At 38.0% G+C, this 18,193-nt stretch overlaps 2 protein-coding genes across 3 annotated transcripts; both read right to left on the reverse strand.

The window, feature by feature from the left end:
* Window positions 1-4,626: 4,626 nt before the first annotated feature.
* On the reverse strand, window positions 4,627-8,583 carry LOC147514544 (protein DETOXIFICATION 33-like). 2 transcript variants are annotated; one of them, XM_086583699.1, is made up of 8 exons: window positions 8,179-8,583; window positions 7,024-7,565; window positions 6,846-6,932; window positions 6,670-6,726; window positions 6,316-6,554; window positions 6,048-6,166; window positions 5,874-5,960; window positions 4,627-4,948 (listed from the first exon to the last, which is right to left on the reverse strand). In XM_086583699.1, exons 1-8 carry the CDS (start codon window positions 8,377-8,379, stop codon window positions 4,868-4,870), a joined length of 1,413 nt encoding a protein of 470 aa, XP_086439825.1. In that variant the 5' UTR covers window positions 8,380-8,583; the 3' UTR covers window positions 4,627-4,867. The 2 variants fall into 2 exon arrangements, with proteins under 2 accessions (XP_086439825.1, XP_086439830.1); XM_086583704.1 differs by having other exon boundaries at window positions 7,024-7,568; window positions 8,179-8,306.
* A 418-nt stretch (window positions 8,584-9,001) lies between these two features.
* On the reverse strand, window positions 9,002-17,970 carry LOC147514545 (protein DETOXIFICATION 33-like). Its single transcript, XM_086583691.1, has 8 exons — window positions 17,552-17,970; window positions 10,832-11,373; window positions 10,645-10,731; window positions 10,457-10,513; window positions 10,098-10,336; window positions 9,837-9,955; window positions 9,672-9,758; window positions 9,002-9,438 (listed from the first exon to the last, which is right to left on the reverse strand). The coding sequence occupies exons 1-8, from the start codon at window positions 17,873-17,875 to the stop codon at window positions 9,277-9,279; spliced, it is 1,617 nt and encodes a 538-aa protein (XP_086439817.1). The 5' UTR covers window positions 17,876-17,970; the 3' UTR covers window positions 9,002-9,276.
* Between the last annotated feature and the right edge of the window lie 223 nt (window positions 17,971-18,193).

Here is an 18,193-nt window from a genome sequence, read left to right on the forward strand (position 1 = left end):
TTTTCTTTTCTTTTTACTATAGTCGAATTGAGTCGGGTTTGACCCGAATCCGAATAGTTCAGATTTGGGTCGATTTTCATATCCGTTTATTTATTTGCGTCGAGTTCGGATTCGGGTTCGGATATATTTTTTGGGCTTTTTTTTGCATTTTTAGTGTTATCCGATCGGGTTGGTCGGGTTCAGATACAAGATTTCAATTTTATTTGGATTCGGATATAGCCATATCCAACCCGAACCCAACCCGTTCCTTGCCCTAGTAGGGGCCGTGGGTGGGGGTGTAAACATGTCTAGCAAACTGGGTGTGCCGGGGGGGGGGGGTTCAAATTATACTCCAATTTCACACTAATGTATAAATTATAACTATCTACACCCTATAGTTCCCCGCCAATGGATTGAGAGACGCTAGAAAAACAGGGTTTTAAACTTCGACGTCACTTGGAGCGACAACCTTAATTAATTACAAATCGACACTTCATAACTAAAGAGGGATGTGATGCTCATGCCTTTTAACAACTTGTAGGTTAATATATATTGCGCGCATATATAGTTTAAACTTTGTATAGTTGATGTTTGAACTCTTCACATTGCTACGTCCTATTGATTAATTAGATTATAGTAGTAAACTTAATTTTAAACTGTACCTAACTGCATATAATTAATTAACAATAATAATAATATCATCACTTCTTGATTTTAATTATCTCGAAGTTTGTAACTAGCTAGATGATTATCACTAATTTTTAAAGTTTAATTCGATAAGTATATAAGTGAATCATGCATGTTTCTTGAATGGAACAAATTAATATTGGTGTTCTATTGGAATTTGAACAAAAACTTGGCTGAATATATTTAAAAGAGTCTAAAGTTGTATTTGTATGTAGTCTCAATATATATATATCATCTTAAACCTCATTCCATATTCAAAATTATTACAATTATGCTTTTTCTATTCGAAAAACAATAAAAAATAATAATATTAATGTAAAAGGTTTTAATTTCAGTTAAAAGAAATTAAGAGAAGTCAACAATGATAATAGAAGATTTTGTGATAGTTTCTGCAACAATTTGGAACAATTACTATTTCCAACAGCTAAATTAAATCGAGCAAATTTAAAAAAACTATCGAGGATAACAATGCGACGGTTTTTCTTACCGACATCTATGATGTGACACATTTCCCAACAAAAAATGAGTGTCAAAGAGTTGCAATTATAAAATATGACGAACTCGAAAAATTTGTGACGGTCATTTACTAGTACTTGCAGTCTTAAACCGTTGCTAGGTAACGACAATTGATGAGTATCGAGGAAGCTCTTGCTCGACTATTGGGGAAAATCAAATTTTTGGTAGTGATACATAGGTTAATTGTAAATAGGAAAAGTCAATAAGGAAGAATCAATGCCTACTGGAATACTTTATCCTGACAAAACAAAAGTCGCTAATGACTGTAACATGTCATAAGTTCTCCGAAGATCAAATCAAAGGATAACTATAACACACGTTTGGAACTCAGAGCCTGAAGCAATTATTAATAAGGAAGGTCTACACACAAATACAAATATTCTAAGTGTAAGGTTATGTGTGTCTACATAAATAGAAAATGGAAGTGCCTGTGATTTGGCATAACTTGAACATTAGTATTTCTTGGAACAAATCTGATATCTTCATCCCTATATGCTCTAATCTAAAAAAAGGAAAATTCACACGTGAGTCAATGATTTGAAAAAACAAAACAAATTTTCACCAACAATAAGACTGAAACTAATGTTTACAAAAGTCATGCTACGATTCATATAATCTTTTTAAAACTATCTATAGCAACAATGGAAAGAAAGGGCAAATAGTAATCATAGTCGAGCCTAGTAGTATCATATGGAGAAGGCAAGAGTAAACCATAAAGGTGGTAAATTGACATGGTAAAATAGGTAGCTTCATATCCCTTCTCAATGCACCAAACCAGGTCATTCACTACGTAAGATGAATATAAAAAAATTGGAAAGTTTGAAAATTTGAGAGACAAAACAAAATTAAAAATTTGGTATAATAGATAATGCTTAACACACTGTGTAGTTAAATCACTACTCGTTTGAAGAGCGAGTAGGTGTAATCAGTTGGGGATTAATTGGGCAATTTTTTATAACACTACATTTCTCTAGAAATAATTATTAACTATATTTAACTTTGAAGTACTACCATAATAGAGCCAATTAATAACTCAATCAATCAACAAACAATTAAAACACTAAATCGACTAAAATAAATATAATAAAAGTGTAGAACTTTACATAAGCGAGGGTTGATCGAATCGGCGAAAGGTCGAGTTCGATGTTTAACATTGAAATAGTGAACACAATTACTCGGCTAATCGGCACGTATTAATCGGCTAATCAAGGCTAATTAGCTGAGTACTCAACGATTTAATAGCCCATTATTGTGATCAGGGATTAAATTGTTAGTCGGGTCGGCTAAGCAGCGAGTAGCGAGTACTCAACGATTTAATAGCCCATTACACACATCTTCATTGACCTAATTAAAAGAGTCGGTTACCAATGTTTAATGTGCTACATCTTCAAATATGCATACAATTCTATGAAAAACTTTAAAAAATATGTTTCCTTTACAACAAACACAACTCAAACTACCTTAATCAATGTCTAGATATAAAAGTTTAGTCTCATAAGAATCAATAATGCTTTCACGCTTGTAATAAGGTGCCAATTTCCCTTTACCAACAACTAACTTAAAACAACATTTGAAACTAAAAAACTACAAAAGTTCCCCTTCAAACTTATTTTAGATATTTAATTACGCCGTCATGGCTGTCATCAAATACGAATCTAAAATTCAAAGTATGATACTCAAAATGCAGACGTATATTTAGGAATGATCATCTAAACAAAGACATAAAAAGTTGCAAACTGCGTGAATGGTACTTCTAGTACTCTTTGCTTTGGCATGAATTAAAATTAGGAAAATTGTGCTTGTTATTATTCTTATTATTGATAGAAAATGTGTGAAAAAGAGTTATCAATTCTACATGATTCATTCGTATGCTTTTCCCTTTTCTTAAACTTGTCTTTAAGTTGAAGTGTATATGGAAAATTGGAGATGGTGAGTACACAAAACAATGAAATGAGGACTCACAGGAACAACAAATAGATAATATATAGTTCATACTCTAGGTGAATCCCACGAGCACTCACCTCCTATCAGTTGCAAGCCTCAGCGAAATATTTCAACTGTCCATTAGATGACTAACTCTGTCGTATCTTTTTTGTTTAGAGCTTGCTCACCAATGCCAAAAAGTGGCTTAATTTCGATCTCTTGATTCTCCAATTACCAAATTTCTCCCTGTACTTGCTAGTGATGGAATCAAAGAACGAAGTATTGCATTGTACCAAAAATGGAGATTACTTATAGGTCGAAAACCAAAGTTCATTGTACTTAAATACTCCAACATTATCAGATAGGTCTTGGTGATTGATACACAAAGATTATTCGAACATTCCCACAAAATAATTGTTCGAACTATTGAAAAAAAATAAAATAAGATACCAAAGTTGTAGTCAATAGATAAGATTAATTTGAATTCGAAAATAAGATTAATTGAAGACAATATGAGAAAGAAAACCGTACTTTGGTGAGCGATCAAGAAAATTTCGGCGAGTTTTGGTGGGAAGAAAGTAGAAAGTGAAAACTCGAAATAAAGAATTTCGATTTTAAAGTTAAAATTTGGGAATGGGAGAGTGGGGTGAAAAGGCCATATTGTGTTTGGCACATTTCGTGCCTAAACTATGTTTTGGGTCTATTAGTATCAGTCAAAGGGAAATACGGTGATAACTATGGAAGTAAAAAGATCGACATCAACAAAATCGGATATCGATTGAGAGATTAAAACATATACGAGATTCTCGGATATGAAATCTTGTTGAGAGAGTCGTAACAGGGTTGATCTAGTGAGTTCGAGATTGCTTTAAAAAGAGAAAAACTCACACGGTAAAGGACATCTTTTTCACCAAAAAGTTTGCTAGAGATATTGAAGTACATGAGATCATTATTGTCAATTTAGTGATCTTATTGTTGCAACTACATGAGATCACTAAATTGAGTTCTTCCATACTTGTTAATTATTGGTGGCTCTTGCAAAAAGAGTAATTCTTCTTCCTGCGAAAGGAGGCTAAAGATTACAATATTGAGGAGTATGATATTCCGGTAATCATGGGACTTGATTCTCGTTGTGAGTATTCTTACGTTGTAACTGATTGATTTATATAGATTTTTATCTCATTACCTGAGATAGGTAGTGACGTTGATGTTTCCCAGTGATTGGGTTTACCACCTTAAAAAATTCTCTGTGTTCTCTTTGCTTAATTGTTTCTTTATGTTTTACTTTCTCTCCGTCATAAATCATCGTACTAGTCTGTTGCGTCATTCAAAATTCATTTAAATATATTTGGAGGAATTTTCATGGAGTATTGGCCAGGAACGAAGAAGACTAGCGGTTTTCTTGTTTTTTAATTGTGAAACAGCGAAACAATGTCTCTGTTTGCTGAACAAGTTGAGCTGCCCAACTTTTCGGTATCATTTTGATTAAAAACTTTGGCCTAAAACCGGAAATATGGGAACTAATTGAAAAAGCAAATTTCACCATTATTTATAAAATATGCAGTTGCCAATCCAACATTTATGGATGTGTATTACTGTATTAGCGATTGAAAAATAAGCACGGGTTAATTATGCTTGATTGTTTTGACAAGATTCCCCGTCTTTACATGATTTTCTTTCACATCATATTACTCACACTCATTTTGGTCCTGACACTAATCCTTCTCTGCATTATCTTATGTGTCTTCTCCTTGGTGATGCATCACGGCACTTCCTCCTCGTCCATTTCTTGAGGTTGAGATAGTCCACTCCATGTCCTAATTCGCTCTTCAGCTTGCAATGCCTGTATCATGATCAGATAAGCTGATGAGCACTTTACTATATTGGCAATCAACATATAATAAATGGTCACATTAGATTAATTAAGTAAATTCTTAATAGTCAGCAAGCCAGGGGCGGATCTAGGAGTTGGCTGACCGGGCTGTACCCCCTGACTTTGCTCAATGTTTTTTTATAGTGGAACTGTTCATAATTTATACCCAAAAAGGTCAAAAAATAAATAGTAGTGTGAATTAGTGCTAGTAGCACTCCTGGTGGAGAATCCTGCATCCGCCCCTGCAGCAAGCAGTTGGCCTTCCTCTACAAGGAATGGAAGTGCGATGAATCGACATCAAATAGAGGAATTCGCGGTTTCTGGTTTCTCTTCGGCATGTATTTACATGAATTAGATTCACCTAATTGATAAGCACTTATATCAGATTAATAGTAGATTGTTACGTTTTGCATCATGATTGCCCTGTTTCTATCATCAAAGAATGCTTAAGTTTAAGCTTCATTTGGTTAGGCAGAAATTGTGGCTGATTTAAAACATAAAAAAATGTAGGGATATCAACAGGCCGGATGTAATGTGTATATCACTACTCAAAAGTCCTAATGGCTGACGAGGAGTTGTCTATCAGTTCTTCTCTAGGAGAAATTCATTTCTGGAAAATTGGGAACTAATCTATGAACTATCACCGATAACTTAGCATGTAGAGATAGCAAACAAGCTACTGGTACAAAGAAAGAGCCATGATAAAAAAGAACTGAAAAAAACACGAAGTTAGAATGAAAACGTGTGTGGCGCATTTATCAGCTCGAACCCTTGGAACTAATCAGCAGTGAAAAAAATCTACATCCTAAGGTGAAGGAAAACTTGCACATAAAACAACAACATACACATAAAAATAGCATTTATTAAGTCTGGAATGAATTATTATTTACGCTACCTCTTTTTGCCAGTTAGTTCGATACAAGATCACCAACAGAATGATTGTTTGCATCAGGACACCTGTTAACATTCCTGACCAGATCCCCTGTACACGATTGGAGTTTAATCAGGCTATCTATTTTGAGTTTTTTTATGAAAATATCTGGAAATGGAAGTTATTTAAGGATCTTGCCTGAACCCCAAGGTTGAACTTGTAACCAAGTAAGGCACCTATAGGAAGCCCAATTATGTAGTAGCAGACAGCATTTATAAAGGCAACTTGGAACTGCCACCCTGCACCAACAGCGACGCCTGCGTGTTCAAGACAAGATTCTTAGCTAGACTTACAAATCATGGTATGCCTTTTAGTTATTAATTTTCTTTGATTCAAATGTATATCGAGACAATATTCTTCGCTGCCTTCTCTTGTTTCCTAAACTACATCGAGAATGGAGATATACCGTGAAGAACAGGTTGAATGCTGTTCAGGAAAACAGTAGCCGCTAACACATATCCGAGCTTGGAAGTTTCTCTTACAACTTCGGGATTCTGTGTGGAAATTTTAGGAAATTGACTCTTGGTGGCTAATACTGAACCAGAGAAAATAATACCAAACAGGAAGGATGTCGAAACAGCCATCACTACAGAGAAGTTGGCAGCTTTAGGTTCTCTGGCTCCAAGCTCATTTGAGACCCTGACACTGCGAGAAAATCAGGAGCGTACATAGAATGGGGACGTCACATAAAAGAACTATGCTAGATCCATCTTCATTCTCAACCTATCTCAATACACCAAAAGATCGAATGACAACTAACCTGACTGCTACGTTAAAACCTAGCGCAACCATCAATGTCCCCTGTTCCAAACTCATGCTGCCAGATTCCAAAATAGATTATCAAGGGAGGAATGACGTTATAAATGAAAGTCAGGTTTAGTAAGACTTCCGGAATACAATGCTGTGCAGCATGCAAACGACAAATAGTAGACTAACCATATTGAAATAGCATCGACTGCAATATTAGGATTCTTTAAGCAACCCACCAGAAGGATCACTGCTGTATAATACCATAACTCCAAGCTGTTACAGAATTTGTCTAAGACCAAAGATATTGCATACTAATCAAAACAAAAAGTGGTTTCCATTTCTTATAGTTGATACTAGTACTAACCATAACATTATGGCCGAGGCGAGTGAAAGCTTTAGGAACCCAGATAGAGATTTGAATGCCAACATGGAAAAGCCAGTCCATGCATCTGGAAAGTACCCAGAAACAATATAAACAATCTGAGACAGATTTATGAGCCACCATGAAATGTTCCCAGCTATTGCAGCCCCAACCAATCCATGCCCAAGCTTAGTCACAAGTATCCAGTTCAGTAGGACGTGGAAGGACAGGACAAGTGCAGAAATCCATGTCATGACCCAAACTCTGCTCTGAGATTGGAAGAACTTTTGTATCGGGAAGTTCAAAGAATACGCGTACAGTTGAGGGAGAGTCCATAATGAGTACTTCCCCGCGAGGTCAGATATGCTTTTGCTCTGGCGAAGGATCTTTAATATTGGGGATGCAAAAACGTAAGTAGGTGTCAATATCAATGCCGTGATGAAAGTTATGATCCATGATCTCTGCAAATAGATCCCAAGCTTATTTGTTTTTCCTGCACCTACTGCTTGACCACAAAGTGTCTCCAGAGCACTTCCCATCCCAAGCTACTACACAAGAATAAATTGACGCTTAGCTCAAAATTACGAATACCGGGAAAAGTCTCTATAACAACTATACACTTTTGCCTCCGTATTAAATTGCCAATTTCTCCATAAGCTCGAACTTATGTGAAGGGTCAATTCTATTAATATATTAGAGTAGGCTTAGGGAAGCTCGTATATGTCAACACTCCGTGAAGCGAGACACAAACTAAGCTAGGTTGTTCTTACACAAGTTATGTGCTAGCTAGCGCTCATACCCTTAACTGGTCCAGTTCAAAGTTTGCTCTAAGAGATTCTTTTTCATATCATCCTAATTCATAATTTAATGACTTCAGTCGGTCTGAGTTTCTGTACATCTGTATACATTAGAAAGTAACAAAGACTAGACACAGGATGATTCAGAATGCATTTATACTAATTTTCGTGTATATCGAGCTTTATTCCTTTCTGTAGATTTCTTTGTATCATTAGGATACTCCAAGATGTTTAAAAAATGAAAAAAAAACAGTGGCTCAACACCAAAAGAAGTATGAGATCATTTTACATCATCATGCCCAGAAAAGAGAAAACAATGTATCATGAAATATAACTCTATCAAGGAATTTAAATAGCTTACCATGATTCCATACACAAAGCTCCCAAGGACATTCTGAACAACAGATACCGCAGCAAGTTCGAGATCTCCTAAATGCCCAACAAATGCAGTGGTAACAAATTCAAAAGAAAATTGTGTAACTCCTATAAGTATCGAAGGCCCTGCTATGTTCCACATCTTCTTTGATTCATCCCAGCTTTTCCTAACCATTCCCTTACTCATAATATTTCCGCTACTTGATCCAAACCATTTTTCAATTCCAGCACTAAATCATCAACGTTCTTCGACACAATATTATCATCCCTTTTCTTTACAACTATATCATCATTACCTTTCACCACATCCACCATGCTATGTGTGTGTGTGTGCTTTTATAATTAGTTATGCTACATTAAAGAAAGGCAAAGTGAAAAGCTCTCCATGTTTGCTTCTGTATTCAAGCATGAAAAACTTGTGGTAAGCTCACATGAGATAAGTGTTTGGTGAAGTGAAATTTTGGAGTGTGTGCGAATTGGGGAATATGTTAGTTGAAGTTGCTTTTAGTGTGGTGAAGAGGTTTAGTTGCACACGACTTCTACAGTGTTAATGTTTAGTAGGAAGAGTTTTAAAGAAAGCAACTTCCTGCTGTTTTATAAAAAAAGCCTAAGTTCCTTTCCTAAAAACTAACACTCTATTTAATTTCAGCTTTGTACCTCCCCAGCTTCTTGAACTGAATTCACAAATCAGGTGCTATGCTCACTTGGTCTTGGACAGGATTACTATTGCTAAGACGTTCAACCAATGATAGAACGAATGGTCAAATGGTATTAGTGTCCATCTCAAGGCCACCCCGATGATGCCACAGTAATAAAAGGTTGAATTGTTTTATTAGGAGTTGCAGGAAGGAGGTGTAAAATCAAGCTCCACGTATCCTTCAGTTAACAGCAATCTAACTTCCGTCTTCTTTATCCTCTAACAATTAATTTGCAAAGTTTACCCACGAAGCTTAAATAAGAAAAACCCGCTATTGGTTTTTCTAAAAAGAAAAGACATCCACAATGAAGGTTTGTTATGCCTTCGATCTGCTGGTTTTTACAAAATTCCCATTCTGTACATGATTTTGTTTCCTATATATGTACATCAAATCCCGTTAAGTTCATTTTGTGCCCCACTTTGATCTTTCTTTTCATTATATTCTGTGTCTTGTCCTAGGTCATGCATCACAGCACCTTCTCCTCGTCCATGTTCATGAGGTTGAGATGGTCCACCCCATGTCCTAATTCGTTCTTCAGCATGCAATGCCTGTATCAGATAAAGCAATGTGCACTTTTTTCTATTATCAATCGACATTAAATTTAAATGCACCTACCATCCTATAAATCACCTCGTTTGCCTATTCAAGCGTTCTCAATATATAGTGGTCACTCGTCATGGTATTTATTTGAACTAACAATTATCACTTTTTGCAACAGGCATCCAATCTTTGTTGATAATGTTAATAGTTAAGTTTGGGATACGTAGTTACTTTCACTTACCTCTTTTTGCCAGTTAGTTCGGTATAAGAGCACTAACAGAATAACTGTTTGCAAGAGGCATCCTGTTAACATTCCTGACCAGATCCCCTGTATACGATAGGAATTTAGTTAGGTGATTTATATTAAGGTTTTCACGATAAGATCTACAAATGGTTAGGATCTTACCTGAACCCCAAGGTTGAACTTGTAGCCAAGTAAGGCACCAATAGGAAGCCCTACTATGTAGTAGCAACCAACATTTATAAAGGCAACTTGGAACTGCCAGCCTGCACCAACTGCTACCCCTGGCAATTTTAAGAAATACATCTTAGGTAATCTTACGGATGATGGCATAATAGCGATATTTAAATGATTAATTTTGTATGTTTCACATTTGGGGCAGTTGTCTTCTTTTGTCTCCTAAACTGTATCAGAGCAGAGTCATACCATAAAGAACAGGTTGAATGCTGTTCAGGAAAATAGTAGCCGCTAGAACATAACCAAGCTTGGAAGTTTCTCGCACCACTTCGGGTTTGTCTGTAAACACTTTAGGAAAATGATTCCTGGTTGCTAATATTGCAGTTGTGAAGATAATACCAAACAGGACTGATGTGGAAACAGCCATCACCACTGAGAATTTGACAGCTTTAGGTTCTCTAGCTCCAAGTTCATTTGAGACCCTCACGCTGCGAGGCAATCGACAGGACAATTAAGTAGAATGAGAGAAGACACCACATAACAGAAATATGTTAAATCCATCATCTTTGACAACCTATCTTCACATATCGAGACCAATAGCAACTTACCTGACTGCTACGTTGAAACCCAGTGCAACCATCAATGTCCACAATTGCAAATTCATGCTGCCACATTCAGAAATAGAGGGGATATAATTAGCGAGGGACAAATGATGCTATAAACAAAATCATAACTTAGTTAAACTTTCAGAAAACACCATGCATATTGTGCAGTAGAAATGGAATGGGTTGCTAACCATATTGAAACAGCGTCGACAGCAATACTTGGATTCCTTAAGCACCCTACTAAGAGAATAACTGCTGTATAATACCACAGCTCCAAGCTGTCACCAAAGTGTTGACTGGTGTAAGCAGAAAAAGATATGGCATGTTGAAAGTTTGAAATGTTCATATTTTGTTTTTGTGGTTGATCCGAGTACTAACCATAGCATTATGGCTGAGGCAAGTGAAAGCTTCACAAACCCGGCTAGAGAGTTGAAAGCCAACATGGAAAAGCCAGTCCATGCATCTGGAAAGTACCCAGAAATAATATAAATGAGCTGAGCCAAAATTATAAGCCACCATGAGACGTTCCCAGCTATCGCTGCCCCAACCAGTCCATATCCAAGCTTGGTCACAAGTATCCAGTTCAATAAGACATGGAAGGGCAAGACAAGTGCAGAAATCCATGTCATGACCCAAACTCTGCTCTGAGATTGGAAGAACTTTTGTATGGGGAAATTTATGGCATACGCATAAAGTTGAGGGAGAATCAATACTGAGTACTTCCCCGCGAGGTCTGATATATCTTTGCTCTGGCGAAAGAACTTTAGCAACGGTGATGCAAAGACATAAGTAGGTGTCAATATCAATGCAGTGATACAAGTTATTATCCACGATCTCTGCATATAGATTCCAAGCATGTTTACTTGTCCTGCACCAACTGCTTGACCACAAAGTGTCTCCAGAGCACTTCCCATCCCAAGCTACTACAAGAAAATGTACGAGCCATTAAGAAAACGGAGCACACTAGCTCTATACTAACTAACCATATAGTTTTGCCACCTTGCAGCGAGACATGGACTAAGCTCGTTTGTTCTGCCCCCCTCACAACAACGAGCTGGCGTTCAAAAACAGAGGGTTGTTCTAAGAAATTCTTTTTTTTTATCCAACATATTATTTAATGATATTATCAATGATTCCAATTAGTTGAGTTTCAGTATGTCTATAAATTACAGTAACCAAGTCTAACAAAATGCTGGAAGTATGCATGCGCAGTCCTATCCATCATGATAACTGAGGTGAATAACAGAATATCATGACTTTAGGTTGTTATGGTAATAAAAAGGTAGGTTAATAATTACAAGCTTAGTTATTGTTTATAATTTCATATGCATAGATATTCTGGGATGAACCTCACAATTGTATTGGATAATCACATTCCACCTTTTTTATGTAATACAAATTGCAACAGCAGCAGAAACTTGTATATCATTATTAATATTAATATTGTTGTTAATGTTATTATCATATTGTTATTAGAGGGCTGCAAGTAGATATCATAACATTATCTTTCCCTATAGCTGGCTTCTTGCTGTTGTCTATTGGCCAAAAACACAACCACAAAATAAAAGCAACAGAGTTAAAAAAATTGATAAATTAAGCTTTTTGTTGTTATACAATGAAGCTTCTGCAAAATTCAGGGGCCTCTCTCTCTCTGTACATGTTTTTAACCACAATTAAATATGCAGAGATTGTTAGCAGGGATATTATAGTATTTTTTCCTATATTACCTTTGTAATTACTTTATTATCCTTTCTAGGGTTTCTATTATGATTCTATAAATATAAGTGATGAGCTTTCTCATTCACTTAACTTTTCCCTAAATTACTTTCTACATGGTATCAGAACCATTAAAGCAAATTGTTCTGATTGCAACCTAAGCTTCCGCGTTTTTTTCTTCTTTTCTGTCTTTCATTTTTTTTTATATAACCAATCGCGAGATGCGATAGGTGTTGATATGAATCTCAGATCTGTTTATTATTTTTGAGGTAATTATTTAATCGATATGACTAATAGTAATGAGTCTACTATCTCGACTGTTTCTTCGGTTAGAACGGGTGAAGATGTCCAGTCCTTCTACCCTGTTCATGATAATCCAAATTTGAAAGTTACCTCACAGCTACTAGATGGTTTGAACTATGTTCGATGGGCGCGATCAGTAAAATTGTTTGTTGGAGGCCGTGGAAAGATAGGATTTCTTCGGGCACGAAAAGGCACCGCTAAACCGATCGAAGTATGCTAAGTGGTTCTCGGATGATTCTATGGTGAGGACTTGGTTGATTAATTCTATGCAACCAACGATTTCTGGCGGCTATTTGTTTTCTGCATTAATCGATATCTTATTTGGGAATCTCTTCGCATGCGATTATATTCTCAAAGACGAATAATGCAAGGAGTTTCCAACTTTCCAATGAAATTGGAAATTTCAAACAGGGAACTAGATCTCTTGGGGCGCATTATGCGAGACTTCGATCGGTTGGGAAGAACTATCTCATTATGATAGTTTTATTGATGGCCTAATAATGCAGCAGAGATTTATGCAAAATTGTGGAGAAGAATCGAGTATTTCGGTTTTCTTTGGGCTCAATCCTCGAAGTTTGAGTATCTTTGTTGTTCATCCGCTTGACAAGCATCCGTTCCCAACTCTCGAGGAAGCACATGCCTATTGTCTCTCGATCGAGTCGCCGAAAGTGCCCGTGCCTCATACTCCACGGTCTTAAATGCGAGACTTACGCTATGGCGATTCGTTATGCTTATCCGCCCGCACCGCCGGTTCCTCCACAAACTTTCGGGCACCATTACGGGCTTTTGCCATTGCCAACGGACCGGTAGTAGTTCTCGTCCTCCAAACAAGAAGTGTGATCATTGTGGTAAATTTGGGCATGTAAAGGCAACATGTTATCAATTACACGGTCGTCCTCCTGGTTTTCAACCACCACGATCAACATCTCAGTCCTCAGCACACCTATCTGCTGACTCTAGTACATTAGAGTCTTCTGCTTGTAGTGCTCTTTCTCCGGAAGAGATCAGCAGGTTTCGGCAATTTCTCTCTATGTCTTCTCAACCGGGACCTTCTCATGCAGGTAATTTTGCATCTGCCAATAGTGCTTCAAGATCCGGACTTCACCCTGGATTGTTGATTCGGGTGCCACTGATAATATGACTGGTATGTCTTCTCTTTTTCGGAATTATGCATCTAGTTCTTGGAAACGGACAGTTCGTCTTGCCAATGGGGCTGAAACGCCTATTGTAGGGCAGGGTTGTATCCCAGTTACTGATTCATTTTTGTTACCTGATGTTCTTCATGTCCCCAAGTTGACCACCAATCTTATTTCTGTTAGTAAACTTACCAAAGATGTAAACTGCAGTGTAACCTTTTATCCATCTTTTGTGTTTTCGGGATCCGTGTCGTGACGAAGGTGATTGGCGATGGGCGTGAAGAGGGTGGCTTATATGTACTTGGATAGACTGTTTCTTTCTCTCCCCATGCCCTCCAGTTAGAGTCTTCGTCTGGTAGTGAAAATGTAAAGCGGGTGTTACGTTGGCATCACCGCTTAGGTCATATTTCTTTTGAGTATCTACGTTATTTGTTTCCATCTTTCTTTTCCAAAGTATCCATGTCAAGTCTATCTTGTGAGACATGTGAACTGGCTAAACATCATTGTAGCCCTTATCCATTAAGTAGTAATAAAACTTCGTCTTTGTTTGATATTGTGCACTCTGATGTTTGGGGTCCTGCCCCGGTCACTTCTGTTTTAGGATTTCGTTATTTTGTGTTATTCATTGACGATTTCTCTAGGTGTACTTGGGTTTATTTAATGAAATCCAAAGATGAAGTCTCCTCCATTTTCCAGAGTTTTACTGCAATGGTTCGTACACAGTTTGGTACAACAGTTAAAGTCTTTCGTTCTGATCAGGGTGGGGAATTTCTGTCTCATGGTCTGGTCTTCGGTTCTGCGGAGGCCAATGGTATTTTGCATCAAACCTCTAACACTTTCGGACTCCACGGCAAATGGCAAGTCGGAAAGAAAAACCGTCATATTCTTGATCTTGCTCGTGCTATGTCTATTGGCATGAATGTTCCTTCACATTTGGTCCGATGTGTCCTTACGGCGGTGTATCTCATTAACCGTTCTCCATCTCGAGCTTTTGGCTTTTCGTGACCCGTATTCCATTATTCATCCCGATCGTTCGTTTTTCAAATCCCACCTCGTGTTTATGGGTGTGTTTGTTTTCGGCCCAAGTCACCGTGTCTATCTCTAAACTAGATCCACGTGCCTTGAAATGTGTGTTCTGGGTTACTCTCATACTCGGAAAGGGTTATCGGTGTTATCACCCTTCATCGCGTCGTTGTTTCATCTCCATGGCGTTACCTTCTTCAACATGCTCCATTCTTTTCGGTGATGTTCTATCTCGTGGGAGTGGTTTCGGTACTCCTCCTTTTCCTCATGAGAATTCACATTCGGTTCCTATTTCTTTTCCACTTCCGATGAGTGTTCACCCGAGCCTATAGTCTCCCTCCGGTTCCACATTTGGTTTCACCTCCTTTCTGTGTCTATACTGCCGATATCCGGTATGCCAACCTTCTCCACCGTGACCGCCCGACATCTTCGCTTCTCGGGTTCACCACTCGCCATCGATTCACTTTTACCGGGTATTGAGCCATCTCCTATCCCTCCGTACCAGTTACTATTGATGTTGATTTACGGTTGTTGATATAAACCGATACTCCACCTATTCGTTCGAAAGAGAAGCGCATCTTTGCGGGAATAAACTAGATATGCTAATATCGTAGCTTATTCTATCACTAATTATACTTCGGATCATCGTTTGTCTCCTAGTTCTGGATCTTTTCGGGCTTCTCTCTCATTGGTTGATATACCACGCATGCTGGCAGAGGGCGTTGGCCCGACCTCATTGGAAGGCTGCAATGTTGGAGGAATTACATGCATTAGAGGTCAATAATACTTGGGTCTTGGTTTCTCTTCCTGGCCGTAGAAGCGTCCGGGTGTAAATGGGTTTTCACGGTGAAACAAAACCCGGATGGAACGATTAGTAGGTACAAGGCTCGGTTGGTTGCTAAGGGGTATGCACAGATTCATGGGTATCGGGGAGACCTTTTTGCTCCGTGGCCAAGATGAATACGATTCGAAGTTATTTTTTCTCTTCTTTGCGTCCAAGTCATGGCCCCTTTTCGGATGGATGTAAAAATGCCTTTCAATGGGGCTTTACAAGAAGAGGTGTATATGTCTTCACCACCGGTTTCCGTTCTTCTACCGGGCTTGGTGTGCGGTTGAAAAAGTCTATTTATGGGCTTAAGTCTCTCTCAAGACTTGGGCTGAAACATTTTGCTGACCATGACTACATATGGATATGTTGAGTCAAGTGACCACACCTTGTTTCTTAGACACTCGTATGCGAAGATTGTTGTATTGCTTGTTTATGTGGACGATATTGTTATTACTGGCGATGATGTTCAGGGTATTAGTGACCTGAAATCCTATCTCAGTACCCGCTTTCAGGTGACAGATCTCGGCCCCTTGCGTTACTTCCTTGGGATTGAGGTTGCTCGTTCTAGTTCTGGTATTTTTATCTCTCAGAGAAAGTATATTTTTGATCTTCTCTCTGCTTCAGGGCAACTTGCATGTCGTCCTGCTGAGACACCTATTGAACAGAACCATCACCTAGCCGACTATGATGGGGAGTTGTTGGACGACATTGGTCAGTATCAGCGGCTTCTTGGGAAGCTCCTCTATCTTTCTCTTACTCGTCCTGATATTACATATGTGGTTGGCGTTCTCAGTCAGTTTATGCACAAGCCGCGCATTCCTCATCTTCAGGCAGCTATTCGTGTGCTTCGTTATCTCAAAGGATGTCCTGGACGTGGCCTTTTGTTTCGAGATAATGGTCATTCTCGAGTCGAGGCGTGGACTGATGCTGACTATGCAGGTTGTAGATCTGATCGTCGATCTACTTCTGGGTATTGTACCACTATTGGTGGTAATTTGGTTACATGGCGGAGTAAGAAACAAGATGTTGTTTCTAGGTCCAGTGCCGAAGCAGAGTACAGGGCGATGGCCCAAGGTGTATGTGAGCTGATATGGCTAAAACATCTTCTACGAGACCTTCATCTACATGTCTCTCTTCCGATGACGCTTTACTGTGACAACAAGTCTGCTCTTAGCATTTTGGCTAATCCTGTGCAACATGATCGTACTAGACATATAGAGGTTGATCGGTACTTTCTACGTGAGAAAGTGACTTCTGGACATATTTGTGCTTTATATGTTCCGACATCTCAGCAGCTTGCGGAGTTTCTTACGAAGGCAATTAGTAGTAGACTATTTTCAGATGTTTTGTCCAAGCTGGGTATGTGTGATATCCATAGTCCAGCTTGAGGGGGAGTGTTAGCAGGGATATTATAGTATTTTTTCCTATATTACCTTTGTAATTACTTTATTATCCTTTCTAGGGTTTCTATTATGATTCTATAAATATAAGTGATGAGCTTTCTCATTCACTTAACTTTTCCCTAAATTACTTTCTACAGAGATATCTTGAGGACTACACCAAAGAGTTTTGGGATGATACGTTAGGACTCACTTATGTGTGTTGTGCTTGCCAAGGTTTTTTCTGTAGCTATGAGAAAGTGCAAACTCATCTTAGGAAGGATCATCCTAAAATAGTGAAGGAAATCATGACTAGGAAGTAGGATTCTATCTCTAGTTTCTTAGGTTTGATTGTGACATGACATCTAAGAGTGTTACCTCATATATAAGGCATAAAGCCTGTTGATCTTGTGTCATTGTGTGCCTCCTTTTAATGATCCAACTCTTAGGAGGCTTGTAAGATTTAACTTTTTGCAATAAAAACAGGTGGGGGTCTGCCTTAACCCCAATAACCATTTCAAATATATATATATATATATATATATATATATGCAGAAATGGTTATCAATATTATCAATTAATAGGTAAAGCCAAGATGTTGAAAGATAAACACAGTTGCTTAACACCATACGTAAAAAGGTCCACGTGAAATATGAGACGATTTAACGACATCAAACACAGAAAGAGAGCAGCACAGACAGGTATCACTTACCATGACTCCATACACAAAGCACTCAAGGACATTCTGAACAACAGATACCGCAGCAAGTTCGAGATTTCCTAAATGCCCAACGAATGCAATGGTAACAAATTCAATAGAGAATTGTGTAACTGAAACAAGTATTGCTGCCCCTGCTATGTTCCACATCATCTTTGATTCTTCCCAGCTTTTATGAGCCATGCTTCCCTCGATCACCATATTTCCACTTGTTCCAAACCATTTCTTCACCACTTTATCATCATCTTTCTTCACCACCATATTATCACTTTTCTTCACAACTGTATCATCACTTTTCTTCACCACATCCACCATCATTCTGTGTGTGTGTGTGTCTGTGTGTTCCTAACTAGCTAAGTTAAAAGAAAGCGAAAGTGAACAGCAGTCTATGTTTTGGTTTTGATTTCAAGCATGAAAGGATGGACGTACCCAGGTAGGGCTATGTGAGGTAAGTGTTTGGTTTACTGAGGTTGTCAGTTTTTGGTGTATGTGAATTGGCGAATGTGTTAGTTGGTTGTTTGGTTATTATAGGTTGTATTTGGTGTAGTAATGCAAAGAAGAAATCGACGTTATTTGGTAGGTTGTTTTTTATGTTTCTTTTGTTCAATGGGATTGATTATGCATGGCAAGAAGCAA

Source organism: Coptis chinensis, chromosome 2, assembly GCF_015680905.1.
Source record: "Coptis chinensis isolate HL-2020 chromosome 2, ASM1568090v1, whole genome shotgun sequence".
Lineage (NCBI taxonomy): Eukaryota > Viridiplantae > Streptophyta > Magnoliopsida > Ranunculales > Ranunculaceae > Coptis > Coptis chinensis.

Bases quoted from the DNA above. Each gene is read 5' to 3' on its own strand.
- LOC147514544 (XM_086583699.1), bottom strand. From the start codon at position 8,379: ATGAGTAAGGGAATGGTTAGGAAAAGCTGGGATGAATCAAAGAAGATG. The intron at 6,933-7,023 runs GTTAGTACTAGT...ATTCTGTAACAG, and splicing joins GCCTCGGCCATAATGTTATG to CTTGGAGTTATGGTATTATA. The intron at 6,727-6,845 runs GTTAGTCTACTA...GGAATCTGGCAG, and splicing joins GTCGATGCTATTTCAATATG to CATGAGTTTGGAACAGGGGA.
- LOC147514545 (XM_086583691.1), bottom strand. From the start codon at position 17,875: ATGATGGTGGATGTGGTGAAGAAAAGTGATGATACAGTTGTGAAGAAA. The intron at 10,732-10,831 runs GTTAGTACTCGG...CTTTGGTGACAG, and splicing joins GCCTCAGCCATAATGCTATG to CTTGGAGCTGTGGTATTATA. The intron at 10,514-10,644 runs GTTAGCAACCCA...TGAATGTGGCAG, and splicing joins GTCGACGCTGTTTCAATATG to CATGAATTTGCAATTGTGGA.